General features: G+C 29.2%; 1 protein-coding gene across 1 annotated transcript; it reads right to left on the reverse strand.

Annotated features, from left to right (window-relative positions):
* Positions 1-594: 594 nt before the first annotated feature.
* LOC130817588 (basic leucine zipper 6) lies at positions 595-5,551 on the reverse strand. The gene is made up of 5 exons (XM_057683382.1): positions 5,264-5,551; positions 3,477-4,045; positions 2,682-2,757; positions 2,313-2,439; positions 595-944 (listed from the first exon to the last, which is right to left on the reverse strand). The coding sequence occupies exons 2-5, from the start codon at positions 4,007-4,009 to the stop codon at positions 790-792; spliced, it is 891 nt and encodes a 296-aa protein (XP_057539365.1). The 5' UTR covers positions 4,010-4,045; positions 5,264-5,551; the 3' UTR covers positions 595-789.
* Between the last annotated feature and the right edge of the window lie 4,914 nt (positions 5,552-10,465).

Below are 10,465 nucleotides of genomic sequence, written 5' to 3' on the forward strand. Positions count from 1 at the left end.
TATCCTTCACAAATTGGGTTTTGAATTACTGAATTTCAAGCTTATGAAGCTTATAATCTACCAAGGTTAGTCGGAAACAACCTTATTGTTAATTCAATAATAAACTCTCTCCGTTCCTTAAAGTTGTCAGCACAATAAATATTTACGAAAGTTAAGAAAAATATAATCTTTTAAAAGGTGAATATATTATTTTATTGAATAATAAATTTAATGAAAAAAAAAGCGTAGACCATAAGCATTAAATATTTAAATAAAGTAGAGGAAAAAAAATATATGAGAGCAATTATTTAAAAAAAAAATAAAGTTCGAACGGAAAAATGTGAAAATTAAGCATTAATAAAATATTAATATGAGGATAAATAAGGTTAGTTATATCCAAAATTTGTGATATAATTAGAAAAACTCTTTAGAAAAAAAACAAAAAATATCTAAAATGACAAATGAAATTTGTTTAAAAAGCGGAGGGAGTATAAACACCAATTGAGATTTCATTTTAGCTAATCAACACTTGAAATTGTTAAATCGTAGGTGGCTCTAAAAGTCAGCCACTACAAACATACAGAGGTTAAGCTCACATCTGCCAACAAGAGCTACTTTTATCCAGGAAGCTTATTCCTCTTTCATTCAATTTTTGGTAAGGGAAATACATTTGGAAGTAAATCACACAAGTCCATAATGATTAAGGAGCAGTGGGAAGTAAATCCATTTTCTTTTGATCACAAATATTCGATCAAAGAAAAATGAGCAGAATATGAAAGGGATCACCAAATTAGCTTTCAGAGACGAGCTTCACAAATGAAGTTTTTTCCAATCCAAAGTCTGCCATAACATTTCTGTCAGATCCGAATCATTTGAACCAACATGTCTTTGACTAGTGGTCCTTGGATAATTTACCAAACCCAGTTTAAGCCGCTCAGCTTCCTTCCTCAGGTTCTGATATTCTCCTGTCAAAAGATGTGGGATCAAGACGTGACAATTGTACCATCATGGAAAATAAGGAATAACGTATGTCATTAGCGTTGAAGGACCCAAAAAAATAGTCAGTGAGAGCACATACAGAAAAAATCCAATACAAAAATATATAGACAAAATTGTTGTAAAAAATTATCGGAAATTAGAACATTCTTTGGAACTCAGTGCCCACAGGCACACTTTGGGTCCGCCCCTGACCACTAGCTCAATTTGTGATATCTAAATTATACAATAGGCGTGATAAAGTTTCTATATGGAAAAAAACTAATTGAAATTCCCTATTTAAGACTCATAATTCCGTTGAGATAAGTCAAAGACCAATACCATAAAAGCAAACGGCTAAGAATCGAAGAGGCCTTGACTAAGGGGCGTGCGCTCCACCAAGAGGAGCACGCACTCCTCTCTTGTTCTAGCTACAAAGAGTGAGTGCTCCTTCTATCTAATCAAACTTTGAATCCAACATCAGGACAGTTCCAAAATATTGGACTACTTTTGGTTCTTCTGTTCACCAAATTTGGCTTGAAAGAAACTCAGAGGCTAGATGTTTTTCCATAGTATAGCCCTAAATTGACCTTCCACACTTATGCGTTGAGATTACAAATGGAGAACAAGAATTTGATTGAAGTGGAGAATGGTATCATATGATTCACTAATGTCCTTGAAAATCGTAAATCGAGAAAAACAAATTGTTGTTGTTCGGCCATTTCGAACAAATCACAAATTTAAAAAGTGCAATAACTAGCGAATCATATTGCATGGATAAAGAATTCAAAAAAGTAGAGAAATGTAGGATGGAGAGAGAAGAAATAGAAAAGGTTAATTAGAAAAGAAGTTTGAAGTTCTCGATGGAACCCAACATCCAATTGTAGAAAAATCTTAATTGGGTTGCAGATATTCACAAGAAAAATAGTCACTAGTTGTGTAACAAAGCTTCTCCAAATCTTCAAGATTGATTATTTTGTGCTTGAGAACAATTCACTATGTGCAGCTTCGAAAATTCAGAATTGATTTCTGCCAAATACGTTGTCTCATTCTGAAATCCAAATCATACAAGGTCCAGAAAAAGACTTTCATATCTATAAAATCAGCAAATTGGGATCACTAAATAGAATAAGCAGCATTTGTTTGTAATTTGTGAGATCACAAAATATCCCATAAAATAGCTATGAAGCATTTATTTTTAGACTTGGACTAAACGTTAAAAATAATAATAATAAATAAAAATAAAATAAAAATAAAATAAAAAACTACTTAAAGAGCACTCAAAGAGATATAAATGAAAACAAAAATGTTGACATCCATGACTACATATCATTGTTGATGAAGTATGAGTGGCTTACCATCTATTATCAGCTTTTGTTGCTGTAGTCTAGCCATCTCCTTCTTTAACTTGTTATTCTCCAGAGACAAAACAACTTTTTGCTGACGCAAAGTAGCAACTCTAACTGCTAATTCTGATTCAAATGTCTACACCACAACAATTATTCAAAACACCATAGCAAAGGATGAAAAAAGGGGAGAAAAGCACAGATATTTAGAGAGATGAGTATCCCATAGCTATGGTGAAAAATAAGAATATTACTTTAAGTTTGATTCCAATAGAATGTTGAAGACAGTTTTCAAAAACTTACTAAGATGTACTTTTACAGCAGGATATCAATTCTTAGAACAGAAAACAGTAAATAATGGAATGTTACTCCATAATATACCTGAAAACCATTTACAGTTCTTTCTAGTTCAGCAATGTATTGAAGCTTTCTAGTTCTGGAACGTTGTCCTGGGTGCCTGTAAGAAATAGATCACCACATTTTATAGAAGCATTTCAATGTTTTACATTTTCAAATTCAAACAAAAAGCAAAAGACATCAAATTTTGAATCAAAACATACATATAATATTACGGGTAGACTAGATTTCCAAGTAGGATAAACCAACATGTATAGATGTTGTCTCAGATGAATATTCAGTCATGTTACATCAAATAATTGCATTAACTACTAAACCCAAGGACCCAACAGATGATATCAAAACACATAAATTGCAGCATGGAGTCCAGGAGGACAAGTTCATGAGTTATTTAATCCAACATTATAGGAAACGGAATTCAATTTGATATGAGAGACATTAATTTAATGTTTTGAAAAGTTAATAAATGTTATTGATCCAACAAAATTTAAGATAGGACCATAGTTTTTTCCTAATACATTGATCATAAGTAGAAAATATGCCATAACACTAATCATAATTGAAAATTCTTGTAAGACTAAGATAGAACATAATATAACCATAACAATAAAGAAAACAAATAGAAGACAATTTTAGTGTTTTTCAATCTTGATGCAAACAAGAAAAGAGAAACGAGAAATGAGAAACGAGAAACTTTAATGTAGTGTTTCGAACCGTGTTTCTGTACGATCTATTCAAAACGTGATATGAGGAATAGTCTGATCAGTCTCGAGTTTTGCACTTCAATGACATAATCCATATAAAAAGGAAATAATTTACCTCTTTCCTGTCTTTGCTTCAATGTAGAGGTCATTGGATGCATCACGATAATCTTCCTCTAAGTCAAAATGCCTAGTCCCACAACTACGAGGAATCTCTTCAACTAACTGCGCTGGACTCTGCCCAACAGAATCAGACAAAGCCAAAAGAGCATGGGCATCCAAAAAGTCAACATTGGATCTTTGACGAGGGGAGTTAGGGCCATATATACAACCAGACTCCAATAAGTTACCATACCCTTCGTTATTATTTACAGAGAGTATGTTTGGAACAAAACCATCAAACAAAGAAACTGAGTCACTAGCTGACCGAGAGTGATGGATCCCTTTGGGAGTTGATTTTGAGTCACTCAGTAAATCATCAAGCCATGCTGGCTGCTCTTCAAATAACGAACTTTGTGATAATGACCTATGATGTCTATTAATCAACTTGTGTATTCCTCGTGAATCAATCAAGCTAGGTTCAAGACTTTGTTGAACACCAACTTTCTTTTGCAATGGGCAGCGAGGAGGAAGTTGAGATGAACGAGACATTTGTAAATAAAATGATCAGTACATCGTCTTGCTCTTCTGTACATAAGAACAACAGAAAATAGGCAATAATCAGTAGCATCATCACATTGCCTTTCAAACCTTTTTTATAACAGAAGGTGGTAACTAAAATCAAATCTGAATTCTTGTATTCACCCAAATACCTCTTTCCTTGAGACACTTTCATTATCATCCAACACCACATTAGAAGTAATACCAAGGGGTAATGCCAATCTATGAAGAAACAAAATTTATGAAGATGAAGTGTGCCATTTACATTGGCATTGACATGAGATTATTGTTACAAACTTACACATTATTATCATTAGTTCTCTCATTTCAGTTAATAAAGAATACTTCTTCAAGTTACTTGCCACAGGCCCACAACAACAATGTCAAAAGCCTAAATCCCAAAAGATTAGACATGAATCAATACCAATAGTGGTCCATACAAATTCTCCTTCACCATTCATAAATCAACAAAAAAAGGCAAGCAATGTAAATACACCCACCTATCCCTGCTATTTGTCTCATTTCTCATTGTACACTTTCCAATGCAATAATTGAACACTTATTAATTGTTCATAATTAATAATCATTAAAAAATTATTAACACAGTAAACACCAACGCGAGTTTAGATCTCACTTGACTATGTTTTCACTTATATCTAACGGTGATTGATGTATAGTGTCGAATATGAAATGGGACAATTAGTAGGAATAGGAGGGAGTATAAATATATATAGTCAAAGAAGAGCGATTCAACAATAGAGAAACAAAAGGCATTCCCAAACATAGAATTCAGACAAAAACCCCTTCAATATGAGGCAAAAATAGACATGTACAATCAAAATCAAGAAAATTAAACAAATCCTTATAATTCTGTTAAAATTGAGGCCATAACTTACAACTCTAAACAAACAAATAATACATTCAAGATTACTTAGCCAGATGTCAAAAAATTTAAACCAATAGAATAGTAAACCTAAAACCACAAAGAAATACATGTACTCCTATGAAATTTGAGCTTGTTAAGCAAACTACCAACAAAAATTTTGAAGATACAAAGATATAGCGAAAATCCCTCAGTCCATGAATGTACTAAAAGTTCAAAAAAATGTACGCATTTAAACACAATCAAGGTTTAATAAGACAACTTGTAAAACAAAAAATGGAAATAGCAGGTAATTTGGAGAAAAAGATGCTTAGTGAAGTAAATGTGTAAAATTTAAAGCAGAAAATTAGAACAATTCTTACCTTTTGAAATCTAGCGCTGTGAGACGATTTTCAGTATAATATACAAAGCAAAAGAGAAGAGAGAGAAGACATTGTAAATGGGAAGATTATGAAGGTACGAGAGGAAAGTAGTCTCAAATGGAGGGGAAGAAGATAGCCGCCATTGTTATGGAAAGAAAAGTAAGGAAGGAAGGAATAATGACGAAGAGAGACAGCATGGAATGGGGGGCAACAGAATCAGAATGGCAGGGCTTTTTCTTTTATGTGGTAGTCGGGTAGCCAACACTTTTAAGATGGGTTGCATCTACCTTCCCAATTGGCATGAGATAATATCTATTATCTACCCCTCCGTTCCTTAGTGAAGTTGTCACGAAAAATATTCACGAGTATTAAGAAAATATAATATTTTAAATATTAAAGATATTATTTTATTATATAATAAATTTGATGAAAGAAAAATAGGAACCATAAATATTAAAAAATAATTAAAAGAAAGTTAGTAGAAAAAAATATAGAAATCACAAAAAATAAAATAATATTTTCATAAAGTTAGTGGAAAACATGTAGAAATCACAAGGAATATAAAATTATTAAAATGAAGTTGGTGGAAGATATGTGGGAACCATACGCATTATTAAAATATTAAAATGAAGATGAACAAGATTATTTTTGTCCAAAATTTGTAATATAAATGAAAAGATACTTTATGGGACAAATAAAACACCTAAAATGTAAAATGTGAACTTCTTTGAGGAATGAAAGGAGTATTACTCTTTCTAATCCGAAGAAATAGCCTCGAGTATAAACAATGTGAAAATAAACAAAAAAAGCGTAAACTAGTAAAAATTATATTTTTAATTTTATATAGTACTCCTATATTTTATAGAAAAATGAGAAAATGTGTGGATTAAATAAAAGGGTAAGTTAATGATTGAAGTTTTAAGTGCGTGGAATTTGTAGTTGGACCCAAATAAATATTGTATTGCATTGAATGAATACAAGTATTTGATTACATCATAATTAGTACAAGAATATTTTTGGTGGAATACACTCTTCACTTATGTTTTCATGTGAGCTCATGTTTCACTTTATTTCTCACACCTCTCATAATAAGGTGTATATTTCTTGTGCATATCATTGGTGTACACCCACCCTAGTAAGCCAAACAATTTATTTATACTAAAGTGTAGGGAGTTTGACAAGTTGATTACACAAATCTATATTTCTCTGGAGTATTCTTATATATTTACTCTTTTAGATTTTTCTATTATCGTCTTGATTTATTAGGCTCAATTTAATTTAATTTATTACATTCCATCAGTTAAATGTATAGATTATGCTCAAAATAAGATAAATTTAATAAAACTAACTAATTCATTTTGTTGATCTTTTAGGAGTTAAAATATTGAAAGTGTATAACTTTTATGCAAGATAAAAAAATGGTGATATAATAGTAGGATTATAATAAAAAGTAGTTTGGTTTAGGAAGGAAGCCAAAAAATGAAAATTAAAAAAAAATTGGGAATATTTATTTTGTTTATTCAAAAAGTAAATTTGTATCACTGATTTCAAAGTGATTTTGGAGTTCTGTCTTAACTTCAGCAGGCAATTTGTTGTGGTTGCATTGCAGCTTTGGAAAAACTATAGTCAAACAGTTTTTTTTTTTTTTTTTTTTTTTTTTTTTTTAAGTCGTAGGTTTTTTTTTTTTTTTAAGATTTTTTATATTTTTAATCTAAAATATTACTTTAAAATATCATTGTTCCTTGAAGTAAAAGTTTTGATAGCATTTGATGGTTTAGGTAGATGTTTTCAAGATGTTAAAACTTGTATATCCAAAAAGCTACCACAAACACTATTTTTAACTTAACAATTTTAATTTATATAATTAATTAGACAGTTAAATATCTAATAATTATTATTGTATAGCTACATGTAAAACTACCAACTAACAGGCTAACATCTACTTAAACAACTAATAGCTACCCCTTAAACTTCCTTATACTGAAGGGCATTTTCAATTATTTCACCCCCAAACGCTTTAACGATATTATTATAAGTAAATTTGAAAAGTAAATTTTGATAAGTAGTTTCTTTTTGATATTTTAGGATGTTTAGTTAATTAATTTTGTGTTGATTTTTTGACATGTTAATTGGCAAAAAAGCCAAAAAAAAATTGGTCATTGACATTTCAGCAAAATGAAAAAGTTGCGGTCTTTGGCTTTTGGTTGTTGATCCACTTATTCTCAATTAAAATGGCCTACAACATATACCTAATTTAATAGGATATTTCATTAAACAGACGACTTATTCAACTAGTTTAAAAGCCAACCAAAGTAATTAAGATATTCAACTGGACAGACAATCTAACTAAAAAAACCAACAACTAGTGGCGAAACTTGAACACAATTTTAGGGGGGCGAAGTTATCAAAAAAAATTGAATTATACTAAAATGTAGCTAATCAATACAATCAAAAATCATAACTTAAATTTTGAATCAATGTAAAGTCGACGCTTTTTTAGCACTTTAAAATCGTTTATAATCTCATGAACACTATATGTAGTTGCTATTTGTCTCTCAATGTATATTAATAAACTATCAACAAAATAATCGTTGTCTATTTCCTTACAATATCTTGTCTTCATTATCTTCATGATTGATTATTTTATTGTATGGGTTTTTAGTGATTCAAGTTAGTATTCACTTATTCAAACTAATTATTAAATAAAGATAAGAAAATTCAATCAAAAATATAAAACAAACCTTTATTCTTCAATTATGTATGGTAAGCTTATTTTTTGATTTTGACGATTTCGCCCAATTACCGTCTTCTTTTTTCTTTTTTTGAGTTGTTAAATGATAATTTCATTCCTAATTTGATACTCTATCATTAATTATAAGATTTTTTTTTTATTTTGTTTCAATTATTGTCTTTCTTTAATAGTGTTGCTTTTATTTGTTGGGATGAAATTATAAAAAAACTATCAAACACCTATTTATCAAAAACTATCAAAGCACGGTTAGGATGAAGTCTTTTAAAAGTTTGTGACACTATTCAATTTTTTCTCTCTCCCAAAGATTTATCTTTCAACTTTTTTTTCTTGAACAAGTTAAATTTAATTTTATTAATGGTTATATAATTTTAATTTAAATAATGTGGATTATTTGAGTCCATTTATTTAATTTTGTGTGGAAACTTAAGAGTTTTTTGAAAAAGAAAACAATTTTGTAAGTGTAATAAGATTTTCAAAGAATGATTTAAAAACTAACTATATAAGTGTCATTTTTATTTTGGGAGAAAATATTCATTGACAATTTATAATGGTATTGATAGTTTAAACTCATTCAAGCTATCAATACAAATTGACATATTGTTAGTTTTTTTTAGAGTGTAAAACAATGTAATTTTGAGTTGTTTTCAAGTTAAACTAATTATTTTTTTTATTTTAGAGTTAAAATTTTTTATTGTTAAATTGACATATAGTCAAAAAAAAGTCATAAGAGAATGTGAAAATTTTTTTTAAATGCTCTAATTCTAAATTATTGTAAACAAAATTTTTCTCAAATTCATGACCACAACCTTTAAATGGGATCATATAGAAATACACATTGATCTTACACAAATTTCACATATTTTTTTCAAGTTTTGTCAATATATTGTTTGTTTCCTAATGAATATGATTTTACTTTATTACTTCTATTTGACAATGTAAATTAAGTGGGTTGTCAAAACCCTAGCAAAGTGGGTCCATAATTTTTGTTGTTGGGTTGGTGAACTGATTTATTAAGCAAGTTGTCAACTTGCTTAATTAAGTTGTTTAATAACTAATTTATTTATAATACTTCTAGTAAAGATAAAAGTGTAATTTACAAGGGAAAGTTGTTGAGTTGCCATGGCTCCATTAGTAGGATATTTCCTTTCTTTAACTACTCTTAAGGAAGGAAAGAGATTAGTTGTGTATCATTCACATGTTAAAATTTAACCTAATTCAAAAACTCAATTGAATTTGATTTGATTGAGATTTGACAGATTTTATGTCGTTTTTTTAAAATGCGGTAATTTTAACTATTTTATAATAAAAAATAAAACACAGGAAAATTTATTAAAAATAATCTCAACTATTTTTAGTAAATTCTGCTATTGGTTAACTCAAAATAAAATTATAATTTATTCACTTAAAATAAAATCTGCTATCGGTTAACTCAATGCAATTCACTATTCTCATAATAATCCGAAGTATGTTTTGACTAAAAAATATTGTTTTGAGAAGATAAACAAAATTTTCGATTATTATGAGAAGTTTATTCTATTAATATGAGAAGTTGAGATTTTTTTATAAATTTTTTCAATATATTTTCAAAATTATTTGGACCCACTAATTTTATAGGTTTATGTATAAACCCTCTTTGTGTTTCCATCTCATTATCTACAAATAATTAAATCAACTTCATGTCCTTTTCTTTAAAGGCAATCTAAAAGTAAAATACTATGAAGTGTAGGGTATAAAGTGGTTAACAATATTTGGAAGCTTATTACAACTTGTATGAAACAACTTTTAAGTCCATTTTGGGCATTACTTAATGCTTATAACTTATAGCCAAAGGGGATAAAAATTTAATGTGTATTTCAAACAAGAGTCTACCAAATAAAATTAATATTCTTACTTTTTATTGATGTCTTTTAGAGGGACCATTTGCTTGAAAGAAATCTTCTACAAGTGGGCTCTTTTTATTGCTCCATGACAAAATGCGCACTACTCTTGAGACATTAGAGGTTAAAATTAGGAGAGCATGTATAAGGACCAGTTTGATTTTTGATTTTTATCTTTTGAGTTTAAAATCAGAGTTAGATATGATTTGGACATGGCTCAATTCGACCTAAAGCGTGACATGGTTAGTCATGATAGCTTATGGTGTGGTTTGTAGACAGGTTGTGGACAAAAATATAGGGAAATAACACGGCTTAATTGGTAACACAAAAACCAAAAGAGAATGTGCTTAACAGGCACACGAGTCAGCTCAATTAGGACAAATTGTGATATAATAATAATAATAATAATAATAATAATAATAATAATAATATACAAACTATTTTGTTAAATTTAACTTACAAATATACTTCTATTAACTTTGAGAAAATATTAGTGAACAAAATGTTGTTATACTCTTCATAGAAAATGCAAGGCATAGTTTACAAATATGCTTTTCTTGAGTGTTAATTATT

The sequence above is a fragment of the Amaranthus tricolor genome, chromosome 7 (assembly GCF_026212465.1).
Source record: "Amaranthus tricolor cultivar Red isolate AtriRed21 chromosome 7, ASM2621246v1, whole genome shotgun sequence".
In the NCBI taxonomy this organism is placed as follows: domain Eukaryota; kingdom Viridiplantae; phylum Streptophyta; class Magnoliopsida; order Caryophyllales; family Amaranthaceae; genus Amaranthus; species Amaranthus tricolor.

Bases quoted from the DNA above. Each gene is read 5' to 3' on its own strand.
- LOC130817588 (XM_057683382.1), bottom strand. From the start codon at position 4,009: ATGTCTCGTTCATCTCAACTTCCTCCTCGCTGCCCATTGCAAAAGAAA. The intron at 2,758-3,476 runs GTAAATTATTTC...TATTTCTTACAG, and splicing joins GAAGCAAAGACAGGAAAGAG to GCACCCAGGACAACGTTCCA. The intron at 945-2,312 runs GTAAGCCACTCA...ATCTTTTGACAG, and splicing joins ACAAAAGCTGATAATAGATG to GAGAATATCAGAACCTGAGG.